Below are 21,593 nucleotides of genomic sequence, written 5' to 3'. Positions count from 1 at the left end.
ATAAGACAAGATTGCCACTCTGGAGAGCTGGTCTAATGGTCCAGTACTCATCCTACAAAAGCTTGGAATTCCAGATAGGCCTCTCTGTTTAAGTCCTTTGAGGTTAGTTTGAAAGGAAGCCTTAAAATAGCCATGTGCTATTTTACATCAGTCTCCTGCCTAGTATCACACTGATCCACTTACATCAGTATCTTTGCTCTTGAAATACTATCTGTTTGCTCAGTTGAGCATCCTGACTCCAATAGCTCCAGCAGCACTTGGAGCTTCAAGTCAGAGAAACTCCCACAGTGCACCTTGCTGGCAGTGCATTACTGGTGGAAAATAAGGAAGAAAGAAAAAAAAAATTTTTTTTCTTCGTGTGTGCATGCAAAGCAATACACAGAATAATGGATCAGAAAGGACTGATTATAAAGCTCTAAATTAATGGATGGCTTTTCATGCTGTGAGAAATTTTATGGGAGGAAAGTTTGCAATGCTACCCCGATCCCCAAGAGGAACTTACCGACCAGCAGCCAATACCCACCAGAACTATTTATTCTATTCTATAAGGGAGGAGGGCTACAGGCTTTATATCAAAATTTGTAGGTTTAATTACTTAAACTGCACACTGTTAGAACAGAAGAGTTAAAAAAATAAAAATCTGTTGAATTAATTGACCAGGGAGCAGAAAAAGTTATTCTGTGATGCCAATAGAGAGCAGCAAGTTTATTCCTCATATTACTGTAATTGTTTGTGTGTCTATTTCCTTCAGCTCTCAAATATTCTCCCTTTAACTTAGCAATTTTTCTCCCCATGACAGTAAAAGCTATTCTCCTGCGAGTCCCCAGTGGACACTACATGGGCTTCAAGGGCAAATAACGACATTCTTGTGTGGCACTATAATTGGGTTTAACATGACCTTGCTTGATTCCCCTTTGGACCCCATTTATGTCACAAAATGGAGCCAGGAGATCAGCACAAAAAAATCCCAGATCCCCATATCTCCAAGAAGCATCTTCTGTTTTATCAAGCTCTGATGTAATTATTCTCAGAGTATGCAAGAAAAAGGAAAATATAGTTCTTGTACTCCATCACTAATCAAAGCAACATGTTAAAAAAGATCAAAGTATTAAGATTGATGCCTGCATAAGGTCAATGTCTATGTATGGAGAACAGTCATTCCAGGCTTCCCTCCCCATCCTCTGGAGTAGACCATAACCCATGCATTTTTTTAGGTGGGCTGAATTGCACATGGTCCTCCACAGGTTACAAAGGTAACCTGCGGTGATTCAGCTCTGAAATCCTTATCTCATATGCCTGCTGGCAAGTGACATAAAACCAGGCTGTAAAAAACACTTGGACAGAGATGAGTTGTGTGTTTAGAGCAGTGTGTTTTCTAGGTGGAAGGACAGTGAGAACAGAGTTGAAGTAATACAGGACTTTGGAAAATGGCAGGAAGTGAGTGAGGATAAAACACTGACCTGACCCAGAAACTATGTGGATGCTGGAAGCAAGAACGTAACAGAAAACTGCTAGGCAGAATCAAGTAGAAAAGAATTGTCCTTGTTCTCATTTCAATTGCTGAATCACCTGTTATGTGGGTGAAAACTTCTCCTCAACTCTCACAGAAGCTGGAGTTTGCTCCCCACAGTAAGTTCGTGTTCTTCCCCAAGACGCATACCACAAGCCAAGGTCAGCAGGAACATATGGGGTATAAAGGTCTTTGTGGAAAGGTTGGAAACCTTGTTTGTCCAATCATTGCACTGGGGACCAGGGGACGGGGATCATTCATACCCCTGTGACAATGATGTTCATATGACTTGAATCTACTGATGACAGAAGACCAGTCTGTCCGTACAACAGATGGGGTTACTTTGGGGTAAATTGTAATTCAAAGTCCTGCTCTGATCTGGCCACAGCCTATAATTATCTATTCCCACTGCTGCCTTTGCACTAGCATGCAGCACTGAATGAACGTCATATCGAGACTTATTCCACTGCTTTGCCCTTTCTGGACACTTCAACACACTTCCAAACTCATTTGCACCCAGTGCACCCACTGCACAACTGAGTCTTTAACCAATGCCAAACTTGTGTGGAGCCAGATGATTTCTGTAGTACTTTCACACAAACTGAGTGAGACCCTGAGATAGGTGTGAGCTAGTCAAGGCTTTGTTGCCGAGTTCTTGATTTCCAGATTCCCACTTCCACTTTTGGGAGAAGAACTGTTTTCTGCAGCTGTTTTCCTATTGGTCATTTATAAATGCAAGCTATGCTTATCGTGTAACAGGAAAGGAAGTTATAACAAGACATAGAGCTCAACAGCTTTAAAGCACCCACTACCACTTCTTTTGTCATTATTCCTCCCTCCATAAGAACCAGCAGTCTCCCCCAATAGCATCTTGAATGACACGTACCCTGGATGAGCCTCTGACAACCTCAGACAGCTGCTTGATGGCTTTGGTGCTAGTTGTGATGGTTTTATTAGTCTCCTGCTGGGTTGCATGCCTGCAGAAGAGAAGAGACGATGGGAATTGCAATTGAAATTAATTGCATAATGAGACACTTAGAGAAATTCATCAAGCTGCAAAGCAATTGAGACACAACACAACACACAGCACATGGAGCCACAGTAGGACTACACGAGTCCAGGGTCTTGACCAGCAATGGCAGCCAGAAGGCTGTAGAAAATACTAGCAAGGAGCTGCCCAAAATGTTCTTCCTGGCATCAGCACAAAGACAATGCCTGTGGACCTGTAAGGTCAATGGGGGAAGATAAGGTGAAAATAGCGGGTGGACAGGTAACAAGGCCATCACAGATGGTTGGTATTGCAACTAAAATTGTTGGAAGAAGGGTTGTATAGCAAAAAGAGATGGGACTGGGGAGTTACCTGATGTCTTGACCAGGAAAATTTTGTACTCAGAAGAGAAATTTGAAGAGACAGAAATTGAGCAGGACAAATTTACTTACCATGATCATCAACCTGCTAATGACATAGTATCTCCAGAAAAGCACTGTGAATGCAAAGGTGCAGTGCTGCTTTACGAGCACTGAAACAGGCAGGCAGGGAGACAAACCAGTCCTCTCTCCAGTCATGGCTGTCCCTCTCCTTTACACCCCAAATTCCAGTACCATTATTTCTTGTAAGCACTGGTTGCTGGCTTCACTGTTCGGGACCACACAAAATAGGGAGAAGAGACATAAATGCTGCCCAAAGGTATTTATTAGCTCAGTCCACTAGTTCTCAAGCTTTATAAGGTCAACAGGACATTTTCAGGCTCTAAGCTTCCCCAGGGAGCACTTCAGATCTTTTTAGTTAGAAAGGGGGTTGGTTTTCCATAATGCTTCAGTCAAAAACTCTAGAAAGACTCAATAAAGACCTGGAGAAAAATGTTCTTTTTTCTCCCTTAGAGGGCACATTTGAGCCTTGGTTGTATTGAAAAGACTCATTTGTCAGTGCTCTTTTTTCAGGGTAGGTGGGATGTGGAGTGAATGGAAGATCTTTGATTAAAAAATGTTAAGATGACTGTTAATGGCCCCTCTGTCCTGAAGACCCACAGCCCATCCTGGCTTTTCAGATCCTCCCTGCTTCTCTGTCAGCACTGATGGAGACCAGTTCTTTCAGGACTTATGTCGACTCTTTCAGCACTTCCTTTGAGGAACAAGGCCAGCCCCCAGTCTTTACAAAATGCAACCTTAACTACAAATAAATTAAGACCTCTCAACAAGCACTCCACTGACTGTCATTTCCATCTAGTCAGGAAATATGGACATAGGCACCACGAACTATGATATTCACCCCCATAGCAAAGTTTGGCAGTTTTTTTCCACTTAAGCAAGCTCTTTGTTCAGACAGCTCAGGTGGGAAAGACGTCTAGGATAAAAGTACACTTAATTTTATGCGTGGTACCTACCAGGTATACAAGTGAAAGCTTAGCATACCGTGAATATAACATCTCTTAGCTGCGGAACAGTAATTCAGATGTATGTTAAGGGTTGAACAAGCACACAGAAGGCATGGACTCCTTTGGCACCATATGAAGACAAGACTGGATCCAATAACTAGTTATTCTCAGCTCTCCTTAGCTAAATTAAGATACCATTTCTGTATTCATTCATCAAAATGCATTTAATTTATTTGTGATCCCAGGACCCACTGCACCAGCTGACTAATTACATCACTTTTAATTTGAGATGGAAGAGGTCATATCTACCACAGACAGGTATTCCACACTGTCATCGCAAGAGAGGGAGCTGGGAATTGAATCCTGTCACATCGTCTACCTTGAGGAGTACAGTTAGCCTGATCCCCAGTCTTTTAATCAAGTAAATCTTGCCACCAAGTGCATGAATTCCATAAGCAGCAGTTTCAGAACTGAGACTTCCACAACTAATTCCTCTTAATGCAATGCAAGACACTGGAGTTGATGTCCAGTCATTTTGCAGACCTCATTAAATTATCTGCCCACAGAACGAGTCAGGGATTTACATACCAGCAATTCCCCATCCCCAAAGTAAAATGGCTTGTTAGGCTCATGCATCTGATCCTTCCCAATCTCTAAAGTTAAATAAAGTCTCCTCCATTTGCATTCTAATGTAAATTTTATGTTAGATATCTTATGTAATAAATCCACGCTGCGCACAAACTTTGCACTGAACTGCTGCAAAATAACTGGGAGCGGGAGTACAAAAAATAAAAGTTCTGCCTTCCACCTCTTAATTCAAAATGCACTTTAACCAACATGCTGGTGCTTGATTTTGGCACTTCCCACTATGTTGTCAGCACAATTAACTTCTTATTCTTCAGCCTCAGAGATATGCTCAGGAATCAGACAGTGATTATATTTAATTTACATTAAATGCTATTAAGATCTTCATTAAAAAAGAGGCCTTGAAACTCCACTCCCTGCAGCATTTTATTTTAATATATAATGGTAACAAGATATGTCACTATTATTATTATTATTATTAGCTTTCTTTATATTCATCTCCCCATGGAAGTGTGGAAGTTAATTAAAGGGGTGTCTCTGATGAATAAAATTTGCTTCTGAAAAAGTCCTCCATACAATAGTAAGTTAAATACTCAGTCTGTGGAGATAGCGAGTACCTAAAATATAAACGTTGTAAAAGACTTATCTGTCTACAGCGCTACTCTGAAAATAAGCACTCTAAGAGTAAAAACAAAAAAGGGTATTTCTTAGGAAGAATAACATCTCTTGCTGTGCATTTCTGTATGCACAAAGATTGCAAAGACAATGCACTAAATAATACAAGAGATGCCACACTGCTGCCTAAGAGTTTCCTATGGCTGCTGTTTCCTTTACCAGAGAAGTACGGTCCACCGAATCCATAATCCCCAATGTGCAGCTGCCTACAGTTTGTTCTTTGAACGATCATATCTCTAATTTATTTATCCAGTTTTTAAATGAGCATAGCAAAGAGGCAGATGTGATGACGGCTGCTTCTCTTCTCCACAGGGACAGAACGAAGGAGCTTAACTAGTTTTTGCGCCATTTCTTTGGGACACTTGATGAATGACCAAGTCAACAAAAAATAATCAGACCCCAAATGCAACAGCAAAGACCGACAAGGGAAAGACTTCTCTCTGTCTCACTGTGCCTGCTGCCACTCACAATAATCCCAAAGAGCTTTGTTTTCTAGTTCCAGCAGGAGAAAGGCATTTTCATTTATAATATAGGATATGGCTTATTTTACTTTCATCTGATCCCTAATATAAGAGCAATAATAAGTTTTTCAGGTACAGATCAAGGATACTTTTACTGTACTGGCTTAAACTTCATTAGATTTAGTATCCCCTTTGGCACAGTGCAACTGCATAGCATGGAGTAGTCATATTCATTTAAGAGCTGGGTGGTCAAGTAGATTTGGCTACAGTTAAGCCAGGTAGCACAGCATAACTAAAACTGTATACTTCTCTTTTGCACAGGAGCTGTAGTGCTTACCACTCACTGCAGTTTTCTTGTACAAAAAGAGGTAAAAATTATAGTATGGGGAGCAGAGCACTGAGCTGCATGATCTGTGGCTTAAGGAGAAATAGGTTGAGTATATGCATTTACATATATTCCATTGTTGTTAGAGACATAAATATGTAGAAGTGCATCAAGCATGCATAAGGAAATCGTTCACACCGTAAGACTTTAGTCAATCTCTTCCCTGTCTTAGAGCTGGATTTTGTGAAGGACTGATGTCTGTGGGAGCTGACGATAGGCCTCAGCAAACTATAAATACATGTATATAAAAGTTTATGTATTGGCCATAGGCACAGCCATGAAGTAGCAAGGGGTACTTAGTCCCTGAGGCTCCTATTCCCCTTTCACCACATAATCAAGGTGTTTAACTTCAGAGCAAAGCCAACAGAGGTCCTTCATGGTCTGTGGAGAGGGGCACCTCCAAAGGTGTTGCAGAGAAGTCCACCTTTCAGCAATAACACACCACTTTTGGGTGTCTCTTACACAGCCAGGATGATCCTATGGCAGAGCTAAGGATATTTCCAGAAATGCGTGATCCAGGCGGATGTGTTCAACAGTTGTATTAGCAAACACTTATCTATAGGATGTAAACTTGAGCTGCATTAGATCGCTATAACTTACTGCCCATAGACAGCCCCACACCTTGTCTTCTAGGGCTGCTGGCTCTGCTTCTGCATGAAGGGAGGGATTAATGCAGTGGGCATCTCCCATCTATAAGTATTTATTGCAGATGTAAATAAAGCAGAAAGATGAGCTAGGAGGAAAGGTTGTTTCACCAAACTCTAAAGTATCTTTACTGTATTGTTACAGTCACCAAAGGAAGAAAAGCTAAATCTACTTGTTCTGGCTCCAAACTGACTCTCACAACTCTTTTTTTTCCTCTTTCTCCTTTAGGGCCTGATTGTGCGTGTTAAGAAATCATTTACAGCAGAGCAAAATAAGAGCTCTAATTCTGGTCTGTCAGCAAACCCCTTTGCATTGATGTAAATCATCCAGCAGACTAAAAGTCAGGAGAAAAACAGACTGCTACTTCCAAGTTTTAAGCCAAGTTTCAAGCCACACAATATTCTATAATAAAAGCATCATAGATTTCCAATTTGCCTGTCACTTGAAAGTATTTGGAGATGTGGCACTATTTTTCTTTAGGGAGCTTAGGGGATGGGCTGTGGCTGTGTGGGAAGAGAGGGGAGGTATTTCAAATCCACCTGGCACTCGTGCTGTGTCATCTCTAGAAATGAACATGGCTATAGACTAGCAGCTACATTGTTCAGCAGTTCTGGATTAAAACATATGAATTGTAGTCAGATAGCAGTCCTCACAAATTTCACCACAGAAATGCAACCACGGCAATATACAACAATGCAAACCCTAGCAAAATTTTCCATGGTATTTTTAATACCTATCATCAGGCACCTTTTTTTTGCATTGCTTCTTGAAAATAAATCATAAAAAATGAAGAAGCATTTATTACTAACATAAGGAGAATGCTTGCTCCCCTACAGAATTTGACCAGTCTTTGCAAGCAGATAGTTACTCATTGACCTGCTACCAGACTTTCAGGTTTGTGTTTTTCAGCTAAATTATCTCCAGGACAGTAAGACCCCCTCTTAACCCCACATCACCTACGGATTAGTTTAGCATCGCCTCAGACTCCATCTGTCAAATCATTACTGACAGCTCAGAGAGCACTCAAAACAGGACCCCACGGGAAGCAGCTTAACAATGTCACTGCCATTAGTCACCTCTCAAGTTATTTTTCCTCCTCCCACCCATACTATTCCCAAGTAAGTTTTAATTTTACAAGTTTCACTTTATTTCCTAATAAAAGAGACCCTTGGATCCTTTGTAAACGCCTTACTAGCACTGAGCTATATTACACCTCCCTCTCTCTCATTATCCAGTAAGCCTCTTAGCTTATCAGAGACAGAAATTAATTTAATTCACCATAATTTCATTTTGATGAACCCTGGTGCCTACTGATCACGATAATCTTTTTTTTTTTTTTTTCCTCCAGGTGCTGATAAACTGCTTATTTCTTTTTAACTATTCTTGCAACTTAGGTTGTACAGAAGTAGACCATCTTCCTGCACCACATTTCTGCAAAAAGCAAGCAGGTCCCTCCCTTTCCAGCCTAAGGACCTCAGCTGCCCTCCGTCAGCTCTTAACATTCACCAGCATTTCCAGCATTGCCCCGATAATCCTTTTAACGCCCTAAGATAAATGGCATCAAACCATGACTATTCTGATTGCTTTGCCTGTGCTTTCTAATTCTGTTGTGCCTTTCGTATTTCTGCATTAACAAGTGGACCACAGCTTAATATCTGTCACGGAAAGGTTACTGGGATGTATCCCTGTGGTAACTCTCAGCGGCATAGCCAGAGGTGCCTGTAACAACACCAGAAAGCAACTAAGCGACATACAACCTACATATAGTTGTTACCACGCCTTTCTTCCAGTAATTTACTGTAGCTCTTTGCCGAAGCTTGGATCAGAGCCATCTTTCCAGGGTTTTCAGAAGCATTATGCACATCTAAGGCTCCGGGGTGCTGCATTTAGGACGCTGTAGCAGGAGTTAATGGAGCCAGTCAACGTGCAGGGAGAGGCAGGGAGAACAACATATTTTCTGAGTCTTGCATATAGTCCACAAACACAGAAAACATTTTATATACCTTAAAAGAGTGTTAGAAACTGTCTCTTTCCCTGAAATTTGCAGAGACATGGACATTGTGTTATGTTTCTAACCCCTAAATCGTTTTTGGAAACACTATGTATGTGGACTCCAATATATGCAAACTTCCTCTTATAACTTGCCTGTTGCAGAGCACAGGCTGGAAGCTACAGACACAAAATGTAGTAAACAATATATCGAATCCCAAGGACTTCATGCAGATAAAAAAGCTGACTGATGTATCTGCTTAAATATGTTTTCTCATAATATATACACCTGTAAACATTAACTCTTGCATTTCAGAGTAGCATCAGAAAAAAAAAGAAGCCCATGTCTCCTTGTTTAGGAATTTCCCAGCCATAAAACTGTCTATAGCAGGAGCTTACTGAGTGCAGGGCTGAGCCAGGGACACACACAGGCTCTGTGTGTCACTGCAGGAGATGGCAGTCCTATCTATTGTATTTTAAAGATAATCCCAGTCGCTACATCCCTGTGTCTAGCTAGTGGTCCTATACAGTTTTAGGGTCATGGGTGGTGTTAAGAGCACCACTTCCCATTACGTCAGGTTTTCTGTCATTGCTGGATGTTTTTTTAAATAATATGACATGATGCCATGTTATCAATGATATGGCAATACATCCCCCTCACTGCATGCACCAATCCTAACCAATGAATACATTTGGATAGACTGGATGAGTGAGTGTGGGTGCACGAGTGTGCAATAATGTGTCCTACACACACACGTATGTAGGAAAGACAGGGACAAATGGACAGGAGATAAATTGCACTGCAGATTAATTTAGCCTATTATCCTTCCTACACTCGCTCTCTTGGTTTTAGCATTTAACGTGGGTTAATACTCAGTATGGCACTGTGAAAAGTAAAGATGAAGGGCACTTTACGGATGTGAATGAGTGATCGATTGCTTTAGCTCTCCTTGAGAAACTATGCTGAATAAATGAGCCAGCACTTTGTACCTTGGAGTATGAAAAGTTTCGGTGAACAGAGATGTAGATCTTTTGAGGGTTCATTCTGATTTTAAAAGTTGCTTTCGGTGGCAAGAACATCCAGAGCAAACATATGCAAAAAGGGAATAAATCACACAAATTTCCGAGTTGTAGGCATTTTCACCCAAGAAAATACATGTTTCATTTTTTAAAAAAGCCAACTTTGCTTAAAACCAGGCAATTTTAATTGAAAAATGAATCCATTTCACTCAAATGACTGTGAGGTTTTTTGTTATTTTGTGAAGTGAGCAAGAAATCAAAGGCAAACAAACAGCTCAAGACACCTTTCAGCTTGCTGTTATTATTTGTGTATTTCTAGTTAGTGGTATTAAAGCACAAGCGCTCCTATGTGTATACTTAAATTAAGCGATATGCCTAAACCCAGTTCCTCAATCAGGATTTAAGTGAGAAAGAAAAGGCATTAGTGGTGATTGTACCACTGAAATTGTCAATGTGTAGCAAGCAGGCTGTCTTATAAACCTATGAAAAATGTCCACCCTTTGACTAGCAAGAAATCTAAAAAGAAAGGCAATGACCAACCAATTCTTCTGCAGTCTAAAGTGCAAAAACAGGTGGTTTATCATCTCCAAGAAGCTCAGCTTTAAGAATCAACAGTCAAACACCCAATAAGCATTGCAGCAGCGCACAAACACGAAGGCTTCATGTTCAACCATGGCAGGAATCAAGTGGTATAGGTTTCAGAAGGAAGCAGGTCAGCAAAGCAAACGCATCTAATGAAGTTACAGTGACCCCCCGACCCCGTCCCAGATGACAAATGAAGGAAATGTCACCATAAAGCTCTTCGACCAGCTTGGAAGAAGGTTTGATATACACTGATTTCCTTAATGGGTAATGTGAAGACACTATTTCAAAAGAACAGCACCGAAAGCCAGTGTGACATCAGGTTTGTTAGAAATCCACCTTTTAGGCACTGAAGAAAGCCTTCATAAACCTTCATGTTGAAGTGAATTAATGTTGCACTATAAATATCAATTAGTTAAGCTGTCTGGACAAGGAAAATGGACTGGCATTTACAACAGATGTTGAAGACGGATGCATAATCCACTAAGAGTGAAGTATCACGCAAAGGAACCAAGCATTCAGCAAACTCCTGATCTATTTAATTAATTCAGCACCATCACTGGCAGAGGCAGTGGCATAGCTTTTGGCTTCCAAGGCAGATGTGTAGGGATCCCACAGCCTGTATTTCTCTTGACATCTCATTCTTCTCCACCTGGAAACTCCATTCAGATGAGACTGATCTGGTTTCAGATTTTGGGTTTAGTCACCTGGGGTTTCAGCACATCTTCCCAGACAAGCCTACTTCAAACAAGACTGATCTATAGAGTCCATGTGCAGTGAGACCATATCCTTCTAAATAAATAAGCATCTTCTGGACTCTCTTGTATCGCACAGTACACACACACATCTTTCTGTCCACAAAAAAACCAAAATCTTAATATCGTTCTTTTATGTGCTCAAACATGCTCATGTTCCCAAACCAGACCATATAAAACCTGCCCTGCTGCCCCACATCTCACCTCCCTGGTCTCAACCATCACTCCTACATGTTCTACAGAGAAGGAACTAAATTTTCTGTCCCTACCATCTCCACACACCCAACAATACCCACTTCACCGAAAGCAAACACGATCCCCACGTTCACTAATTCCTAAAGCAAAAGCTTCACACTTGTGCTGGTTTTGTCTGGGATAGAGTTAATTTTCTTCACAGTAGCTAGTATGGGGCTATGTTTTGGATTTGTGATGAAAACAGTGCTGATAATACAGGGATTATCAACTGCTGAGCAGTGCTTACACAGAGTCAAGGCCTTTCCTGCTTTTCACCCCACCCCACCCGTGAGTAGGCTGGGGGTGCACAAGAAGTTGGGAGGGGACAGAGCTGGGACGGCTGACCCCAACTGACCAAAGGGATATCCCACACCATATGACGTCATGCTCAGCATATAAAGCTGGGGGAAGAAGAAGGAAGGGGGGACATTTGAAGTTATGGCGTTTGTCTTCCCAAGTAACTGTTACACATGATGGAGCCCTGCTTTCCTGGAGATGGCTGAACACCTGCCTGCCCATGGCAAGGAGTGAATTAATTCCTTGCTTTGCTTTGCTTGAGCGTGCAGCTTTTGCTTTACCTATGAAACTGTCTTTATCTCAACCCACGAGTTTTCTCACTTTTACTCTTCCAATTCTCTCCCCCATCCCACCGGGGGAGAGTGAGTGAGTGGCTGTGTGGTGCTCAGTTGCTGGCTGGAGTTAAACCACAACAACACCAACAGTTTACTACTATACTTCTGCTATATATCCATCTCTCTAATCTCCTATGCCTTATCACAAATCTATGTATTCCCAAAACATAACCCCAACCCTATCCCCTGAGCTAGGACGTGATCTTCTGCCCCATTACATCTCCATGCACTTGTAAAGCATGGCCACTCACACCCTTCACCTGCACAACTGAGAAGATTAGAAAGGCAAAAGCCCAGCTAGAAGTCAATCTGGCCACTGTTGTAAGAGATAATAAAAAATGTTTTTGCAAATACATTAACAACAAAAAGAGAGCCAAGGAGAATCTCCCTCCTTTATTGGATGCGGGGGGGAACATTGCCACCAAGGATGAGGAAAAGGCTGAGGTACTTAATGCCTTCTTTGCCTCAGTATTTAATAGTCAGATCAGTTATTCCCAGGGAATTCAGCCCCCTGAGCGGGAAAACAGGGACGGAGAGCAGAATAAACCCCCCATAATCGAGGAGGAAGCAGTTAACCACCTGCTACACCACCTGGACACTCACAAGTCTATGGGGCCGGATGGGATCCACTCGAGAGCACTGAGGGAGCTGGCAGAGGAGCTTGCCCATCATTTATCAGCAGTCCTGGCTCACTGGGGAGGTCCCAGACAACTGGAGGCTTGACAATGTGATGCCCATCTACAAGAAGGGCCAGAAGGAGGATCCAGGGAACTACAGGCCTGTCAGCCTGACCTCGGTACTGGGGAAAATTATGGAGTAGTTCATCTTGAGTGCACTCAACAGGCATGTGCAGGCCAACCAGGGAATCGGGCCCAGCCAGCATGGGTTCATGAAAGGCAGGTCCTGCTTGACCAACCTGATCTCCTTCTACGACCAGGTGACCCACCTAGTGGATGAGGGAAAGGCTGTAGATGTTATCTACCTGGACCTTATTAAAGTCTTTGACACTGTCTCCCACAGCATTCTCCTGAAGAAGCTTGTGGCTCATGGCTTGGCGGGTGTACTCTTCACTGGGTAAAAAACTGGCTGGATGGATGAGCTCAAAGCATTGTGATGAGTGGAGTTAAATCCAGTTGGCAGCCGGTCACAAGCGGTGTTCCCCAGGGCTCAGTTGTGGGGCCAGTCCTGTTTAATATCCTTATCAATGATCTGGACGAGGGGATTGAGTGCACCCTCAGTAAGTTTGCAGATGACACCAAATTGGGCGGGAGTGTCAATCTGTTTGAGGGTAGGAAGGCTCTCCAGAGGGATCTGGACAGGCTGGATCAATGGGCTGAGGCCAATTGTATGAGGTTTAACAAGGCCAAGTGTCAGGTCCCGCACTTCAATCACAACAACCCCATGCAACACTACAGGCTTGGGGAAGAGTGGCTGGAAAGCTGCCTGGCAGAAAAGGACCTGGGGGTGCTGGTTGACAGCTGGCTGAACATGAGACGGCAGTGGGCCCAGGTGGTCAAGAAAGCTAACAGCATCCTGGTTTATATCAGGAATAGTGTGGCCAGCAGGACTAGGAAAGTGATTGTTCCCCTGTACTCGGCACTGGTGAGGCCGTGCCTCAAATACTGTGTTCAGTTTTGGGCCCCTCAGTACAAGAAGGGCTTTCAGGTGCTGGAGCATGTCCAGAGAAGGGCAACGAAGCTGGTGAAGGGTCTGGAGATCGTGTCTTATTGAGGAGCGGCTGAGGGAACTGGGATTGTTTCATCTGGACCAGTGGAGGCTGAAGGGAGACCTTATCGATCTCTACAACTACCTGAAAGGAGGTTGTAGCGAGGTGGGTGTCAGTCTCTTCTCCCAAGTAACTAGCGATAGGACGAGAGTAAATGGCCTCAAGTTGCATCAGGAGAGGTTTAGATTGGATATTAGGAAAAATTTCTTTACTGAAAGGGTGGTCAAGCATTGGAACAGGCTGCCCAGAGAGGTGGTGGAGTCACCATCCCTGGAGGAGTTCAAAAAAATGTGTAGATGTGGCACTTCGGGACATGGTTTAGTAGACATGGAGGTGTTGGGTTGACAGTTGGACTAGATGATCTCAGAGGTCTTTTCCAACCTTAATGATTCTATGATTCTATGAACTCCAGCAACCGAGATCAAGATATCAGGACTTCTCACTCTCGTCCTCTGATCACATCTCCTCTGATATGGGATGCCCAAACCACTTCCTCACTCGCCTAATATTAATCCCATTTTTACACCCACCCATGCCCTGAGCCAGAGGTGTAGCTCTCAGCCTCGCTGGTACAATGATACTGAGACCAGAATGGGAAGCTGCAAACATTACCTTCACAGCTCCTTTCCAAGGCGGTCGCTCCCACTGCTCCTGAGCATGACATCTGGCTGCTTCACGTACCATGGGTTGGGAACCTCTGCTCTAATTAATGGCATTTTTGCTGATACTGGGTTCGTTTTACCTTTGTGACCAGCTCCATCTACTCCCCGGCAAGAGCAAACACAGTGGCCTTAGGTGCTGCACAACTTGGTCTTGTTTTCTCTCTCTCCTCCTGTTCCTGTCCTAGAAGGGATTTGGGAATACAGTGGTAAGCAGATAGGGAAGCCAGCAGGAGGAAAGAGCCGTTTTAAAGTACAAAGTGAAGCGTAAAAGTTGAAGTTGGTAACGGTGCTGGCGCTTTCTGAACACAGTCCCTTGAGGCACTTTTGCCAAGATCTATTTTTTTCTGATTTTTTTTAAGCAAGAGAGAGGAGAAAAGAAAAAAATGAAAATAATGTACGGCAGAAAACAGCTTTAAAATATGTTTGCTTGAGAGAAGGATTTTTTGTTGAAGCTTTATTTGTTTTCATATTGCACTTCATTCTCAAAAAGCACGGAGATGACTAAAAGGAATTGGGCTGGGAAGAGAAATGGATCTCAGCAGCCTAGTTACCACCTATTGCTCTATCCCATATACTTCATATGCCTCTTTAAATCTGACATCGCTGCAGCTTTTTGAACATAAGGGCAAGCTGTGAAGTGCAAGGGAAATTAATATATTTATCCTGCACAGAATGCAATACACTCAAAATATAGAGTTCTTGATCTCTAAATACTTTTCTTCCTATCTCCTTCACTGTCCTTTCCATTCAACTTATGTTTCACTCCCCCTTGCATTGCCTTTCTAGCAACACTTTAATTTAGCAGGCAGAAAGATGTCTCTGTCTCTTTTTAGGAATGATTAAGTTTCAAATAAAGAGACAAAATCTTAAAAGAAATGCTACTAGTGAGGCTTCTCTGCTCATCAGCCCCACATTTCATCAATTTAAAGAACCTTCAGACTCTCAGGTGACAATAATATGTAATTCCCAATGTACCACAAGTCACTCCTCCCCACCACCCTCCAGCTGACATCAGATCATAAAGCAGCCTAGCAGTTAGATTACAAAAACACAAGGCACTTTATTGGCCAATAAAACACCCGCAAGAGCGGCCATGTGAATGAAGACCCCATTTTGTGGGGCAATAAATTTTGCACTAGCACCCAAAAGGCATTGCTATTACAGGAATTGTGCAAATCACCATCCATGGTCCATGACAAAACATCTTAGGCTGCGGCCAGAAGGACGAGTACTTCCAGAGGGAGAGCAATAATTAAAATGCACTGCCGGTGGTCCAAAAAATTAAACTTCAAAGAGATACTTCCCTAATAAGAATGGGGCACAGATATATAATAGAAGGATAAACAAACAAAATAAAAGATCTGAGGAAGTTCATTATAAATCAACAGGCTCTGAGGTTTGTTTCAGGTAAAGCAAGACTATCTTTTTCTGCTGGCAGAAGGCAATGGACCAAGCATATAATGAACTCAGATATAGCAACTCTCTGTTTACAGTGAGGGACAATGGAAATACCCAATTGTTCCAATCCATTCAAATGTGAAAACTGTAAGTCCTGTTATCAGAAACCTCTGCTGCTGATAGCAAATTTGTTCTCTAGGGGGGAAATGGATTCAGCTTAAAAAACGTTGTTAAGAGTCCAATGCAGGTACTTGAAAGAAGAAAATTACCTGATGAAAGATCAATAATATTTCTCCTCTCCCTGAATGGAGGCTTATGTGCAGAATAAAATATTCCAGGGACTGATTCTCTGTTGCTTTGCTTCAACGCAAGCTATTGTAAATGAAACTAAGCTAGGAAATTATATATTTACTATCATGTTGTGAAAAATCACATTGCATTTGTGCAGGTAGAGACACAAAAAGAAAAGAAAACGGAGAAAGTCACACTCAGTGCACCGTAAAACCAGACAAATCAGCCCAAACATTTTTCCTTGCAGTCTTAGTGCTTAAAAACAGACTTTCATACAAAATGGTAAGTATCCTAGGTTTATGCAATAGCTGCCAAAAGGTTGTGCACATGGATCCATCTGACAAGTTACTGAAACAAATACTGCAGCAATATCCATTAAAGGCCCAATGCACCACAGGAGAGGTGTTGCTGAAGCATGTGACTGACCTTTCCTTTTAAAATAAAGGGATCTTACATCAAAACAGGGTCAGACTGAAATGCAAGAAGCTAAGGGGAGAGATCCTAAATATAATTTTTTCCCTTTCTTTCCCAAATGGACAGAAGAGTTTGTTCAGCTGAAAACTGACTTCTGGAGTACAGTGAAAATCTGGAGAACTTCAGGGACATGAGATCTTGGGTAAGTGATGATGGCTTGGCTCATAAGGAGCAGAAAGAGATTTTTCCCTCCTTCTCATTTGCCAGCTAACTCAAATCTGTCAGGTGGTGTGTGCTGTGGTAGCACCAGGAGGCACATGCCAACTCGAAACTCCTGGACTGCTTTTGAGCAAACTGAATTAATAATCCCATAGTTGTCTAAATAAAACCATTGAAATTAAAAGGTGAGGATAATCCATTAGATTAGGAAGCAGATTCTCTCATGCTGAAAAGAAACATCTCCTGTCCTTGTACCTTTAATCCTGGACTGGCTATCAGATGGTACTGCCACAGTCATTAAGTCCCTTGGCTTTCTGGGGACTGAGCACCTCTGATACACTGGGTTTTAGGTCATTTTGATGTTGATCTAAATGGGACTCATTACCATGCAGTGTTAATTCTTTCACTAACATCAAATCAGCCAGATATCCCAAACCAGTTCTTGAGTCTATTTTCAGGACTCTGTCCAATTGTACAATACACAAATGCTAGATGAGATCCAGATTCATAACTGCTAATGCATGTGACAGCCAAGCCAGCCATCTAATCACCTATCATCCAGGACTGTATCACCCTGTAGGTACCAAAATACAGAGTGTGGCTCTCTATTTACTTAAAGGCCTGTAGGAACTTACTGTTTGTTCCTTCCACAGGTTTAGAAATACCTTCTCAATGGAGACAGGCAGATCTCCTGCTGTTAAAGCTCTCTTGTTATCCAGGCTGACGGGTTCCTGCACAGAGAACCCCCACAAACAGTTCTGCTGCTGCCAACCCACAAGTTGTACCATGTCTTCTGGCTGGAGCATTCTCCTGGATCTCTTCCCCCTATCCAAAGGTGTTGAGAAGATGTGAAGATTAGCCAGCTGAAGGCATGAAGTCAGCATGGGTAAGTTATAAGACATTAATGAACCCCACCATTTTCCTTAACTGAGGTCTATCTCACACAACGAGGCCCCCAGAAGCCTGCTCAGTTGGCCTTGCTCTTGAGCAGGGACTTGGACCAGGTGACATGCGGAAGACCATTCCAACCAACACCATCTTGCGACTTGATGAGCTCTGCTCAGTTCACTGGAGTGATGCTTTTCCCATAAGTTATCACCCTTTTCCCAACCGCTTCAGTCCAAGGGGAACTTCCAGCCTCTGAGGGCTGTCTCTGGTCAGCTAACAGAGTTTATCAAGATGTTTGGAAAGCCCTGAAGGAATCATGCAATTTAAAAAACCCACTGCTTCCTGATTATCTACTTTTCATATTAATGACAAAAAAGAAAAATAAATTAAGTCCTTGCTACATGGAACAGCCAAGAGAGCTGGTGATATTTTTAGCTGCACTTGCCAAACAGAAATATTCTGCCCATACATTTCATCCCATTAGCCTAACATTAGCTGGATATTTTGTGGTTGTAGGCTCCTCTAAGCAACTGCATCAGACCATGGGCTTGTGCTTTGTTAGATCAAATGCATTGCCAGACCCGAGTCTTTATGCCCACCTTACAGTCCTGCACGAAAGGTAGCCCATGGTGGTCCTGAACAGAACTGCAGCCATTCACAACCCAGCATGTTACTGTGACTTTGCTGTCACAGGCAATCTCAATTTCAGTTCAGCAAGATTTTGGCAAACTTTACACCCCTCCATGAGACATAATTTTCCGCTGTAGACATGCCTTATAAACTGTGCTCCTACTTGTCACCCAGATGGGTCCTTATCACCTACTTCTCATCCATCTGCAGACACAGTGCAGCACGATGTTTTATCTCCTCTTCCTCTTCTCTCCAGCAACAAGGACACTTTTTGTTTGGTGGCTGTTGAACAGAACACTTAGGCAACAGCTCGAAGGAGCCGCATGCAACCAGTGTCATCTCACTCACAGTATGATGGCTGGATGTGCCTCTCTGACACAACATCTCCTCTGTCACACTGGCAGGATCTCATTTTTAGTTCTAAAACACACTCCCTAACAAACAGACTTAAAGAAAAGGACTCTTTTACAATCTCTTACAGAAGATAAAAAGTTTCTATCAGTGAGGGATCTTATCATCTGCCCTAAAAACTTCCATAAAAGGAACTTGCTGAATCAGATGTATTGGTTTGATTACTCCATATCAATCTCCTACATTAATGTATTAAATTAATGTCACATTGGAAGTGTGCTTTATTTTTATTATTTTGGAGGTTGTAAGATGTCAGAGATATAACTACAAAGAAAGGTCTTTGAGACTGTATCCCTGAGAACAGAGAATAAAACTAGCAATCCACAGAAGCAGCTTTTGGGCAATGTTACAAAATCAACTTGTTAAATGTCTGGATGTGTAGCAGGGAACCTGATGGGGAAGGAGATTTCAATCTCAACTTCTCAACCAGTCATCAGGTCATTTTAGGGGCTTTTTTCTTAATGGAGAGAAAAATATTGCAGAAATATTCCTCTTCCCTTCTGCCTCCCCTCCCTGGATAGCTGCCTTTTTAACACTCTCAGTGTTGGCGTGGTAGCTCTCCAAATGCAAAATGGTTGAAAAACAGCAAGCGAAATTACTTGAAAAGAAAAAGATCAATTAATCTACCAGTCAAATCACCTACTCTCTCTCTCATGGACCAAAATAGAATCAATCTTTAAAACAGACAATCCAGTAATTTATCAGCTCCCCTTTTAATATCAAAGGCAGCACGTCTTCAACTCCCCTTGGCTCACGATTCCAGCTTCATTACCTGGCACGGCAAGCTGACTCCTGTCCAAATTTTCATCTATTCAGCTACACCTACTATTCCTTACCGTTAGGCTTTAGTCCAAGCTGTAAGAGTTGCTACCTCTATGTTGTTGGGAATTAGCCATGAAGAAACAGTGACACATAGCTAAGGGAAGTCCATAATTTTATTATTAAATCAGACTGAAATACCATGTTATGTTTCCTGTGTCCCATTGAGAGTCCTGATAGTCATTTAAGTCAAAACAACTCCTTTACTATTCCCCAACCAGTCTGGTAATGTCCAGGACAGGAAATTAGAGATTATAAAAAGTTTACCCGAGTTTAGACAACACTCTCTCTTAAGGAGAACCTAACAGCTCAGTAACAGCTGTCGTGGACTCTTGAGAAAATCTGTTTGCAGATGGGATGGTTAGGGGAAATTCAAGGTATTTCAGTTCATTGTTAAAAACACAGAGCATCTTAGTGTCCCTCTGAAACCACACAGATGTTAAGTAATAATAATAAAAAAGTAATAAAACTGTGGGTTCAGGAGAAAGCACTGACCATAACAAAACCTCTTTCATAGATGTTGGCTTTTTCCATGTTTCTTATTCAGCAAAATCAATTTCTTGTGTTAAAGGAAATAACTATTCCTTACCTGCAGGACAAGATGAATTTTAACACTGTGATTTTACTAGCTGATACAAGTATTCCTTCAGATGTTGATTGGAGGAACAAAAATATTTTTAAAAAGCATGAGGAAATAACCTTAAAAAGGAAATGTTTTCATACCCTGCATTTTCTTCCATTCTCTTCTTTATACAAAGATCAAAAAACTCAGGTCACCAAAACCTGCTACCTTCCAGCCGCACATCCAACTGTTTTGCATCAGATGCCCCTTTCTACACTTTTTTCTATTTCATAATTGACTCCAAGGACAAGCTTTCCTCCACACTGATAGCACTGGCCAGGTGCACACTGCTCCCACAGAGAGCAGGGCACTTGTTTTTCCTTTTAAAATATTATTTTTTAAAATGCAATTAATGAGGCAAGTTACTTACAGTATTATCACTTTGGCTTCTTCTCTGCCTTAATTCCCCATTCTGTTACACACAGAACTAATTTCTGCTTCTTTTCTCTTACTTTGTGTACCTTGTCTATTGGGACTGAAGGTTCCTGGGAGCATCACCTACTACAGCAAAATGATGCTCTCATTTGGGCTCTCATTGCAATACAAATACTAGCAAACAATATTGAAATCTCATTTCAGGACCAAGATGTAATTCGGTCTGAACTTACCTCCGGTCTTACACTGACGTAATTCCATTAGCTTTAATGGAATTACTCTCGATTTGCACTGGTGTCTTGAATTGAGCTTTTGCTTTTCAGGATTTATATATTTTGTTTTCCTACCATTAAAACAAGAAGCTAGCCAAAGTCATTTCCAAGTCATTTTTTTCCCCAATAAATTCAAGCACTATTTTAGTTTATCTGTGTGACCTCCACTTGCTCTTGTACATCAGCCATCTAATTATTCATGGTTCCTGCAGGACGCTGCATTCCATTATCTTCTATTTATAATCCAAGATGTCTGAGAACAAAAGGGGACAGGGTTCTCCAGTATATGCCTTTCTGGCCTTGCTACAATTTTTCTTACTTGTTTCCAGGTGCTCTCTGCATATAGCCTCTCCTTTAACCTCCTGAAATTTGTTTTCTATCTTTTAATTACAGCTTCCCATGACCCACCTTGTGGCTATTAAAAGGAAGATTCAAAGAGGCACTGCAGAAAATTTGTGGCTTAGTAGAAATATAAGGAGCCTTTTTACATCATCCAGTTTAGTTCGGTCCAGGTGGGAAACCATAACTAGTGATCTGGTGGGTGATCAGAAAGCAAGAGGTGGGAGATGGGCTTCCAGTTCAGTCCACTAGAGCAAACCATTATCTAACCCACACTCTGTAAATGACACTAAATTATTTACTTCCTGGCAATATAGTGGTGGATTGATTTTGTAAATTAAAAAGAAAGGGGATAAAATAAAGGACCGATCATGCCTGGATACAGTTACCATATGGGAATAATCCAATCAAATACAGGCAACTATATGTCATGGAAGTGTCTATTTCTCTTGGTTGACTAAAGAGCATTTATGTGTGACCAACTCAGTGAAAACAACTCTGCTGAAACATGCAAATCCCTCCCGGTGCAAGGGGAGACCTGCTCACCTCCAGCATCTGCCCATCTTTGCAGGGTTGAAGCATTCCCTTCTGTTCTGCGAACATCTCCTCGGAAAAAGCAGTTCAAAAGCCATTCAGATACCTGCTCAACCTCTCTTTCATTTCACAAGTGGAGTCAAAT

At 42.0% G+C, this 21,593-nt stretch overlaps 1 protein-coding gene across 6 annotated transcripts in view; it reads right to left on the bottom strand.

Annotated features, from left to right (window-relative positions):
- TSNARE1 (t-SNARE domain containing 1) overlaps nt 1–21,593 on the bottom strand; it is a 503,856-nt gene that overhangs the window by 281,172 nt on the left and 201,091 nt on the right. For all 6 annotated transcript variants that reach the window (XM_072851134.1, XM_072851137.1, XM_072851138.1 and 3 more), the window contains exon 5: nt 2,397–2,487. In XM_072851134.1, the coding sequence (XP_072707235.1) occupies nt 2,397–2,487 (91 nt within the window). The remainder of the gene's footprint in view (nt 1–2,396; nt 2,488–21,593) is intronic.

This window comes from Ciconia boyciana, chromosome 2 (assembly GCF_034638445.1).
Source record: "Ciconia boyciana chromosome 2, ASM3463844v1, whole genome shotgun sequence".
In the NCBI taxonomy this organism is placed as follows: domain Eukaryota; kingdom Metazoa; phylum Chordata; class Aves; order Ciconiiformes; family Ciconiidae; genus Ciconia; species Ciconia boyciana.
Note: the sequence above shows the minus strand (reverse complement) of the source record. Positions and strands in the feature narration are given on the sequence as shown.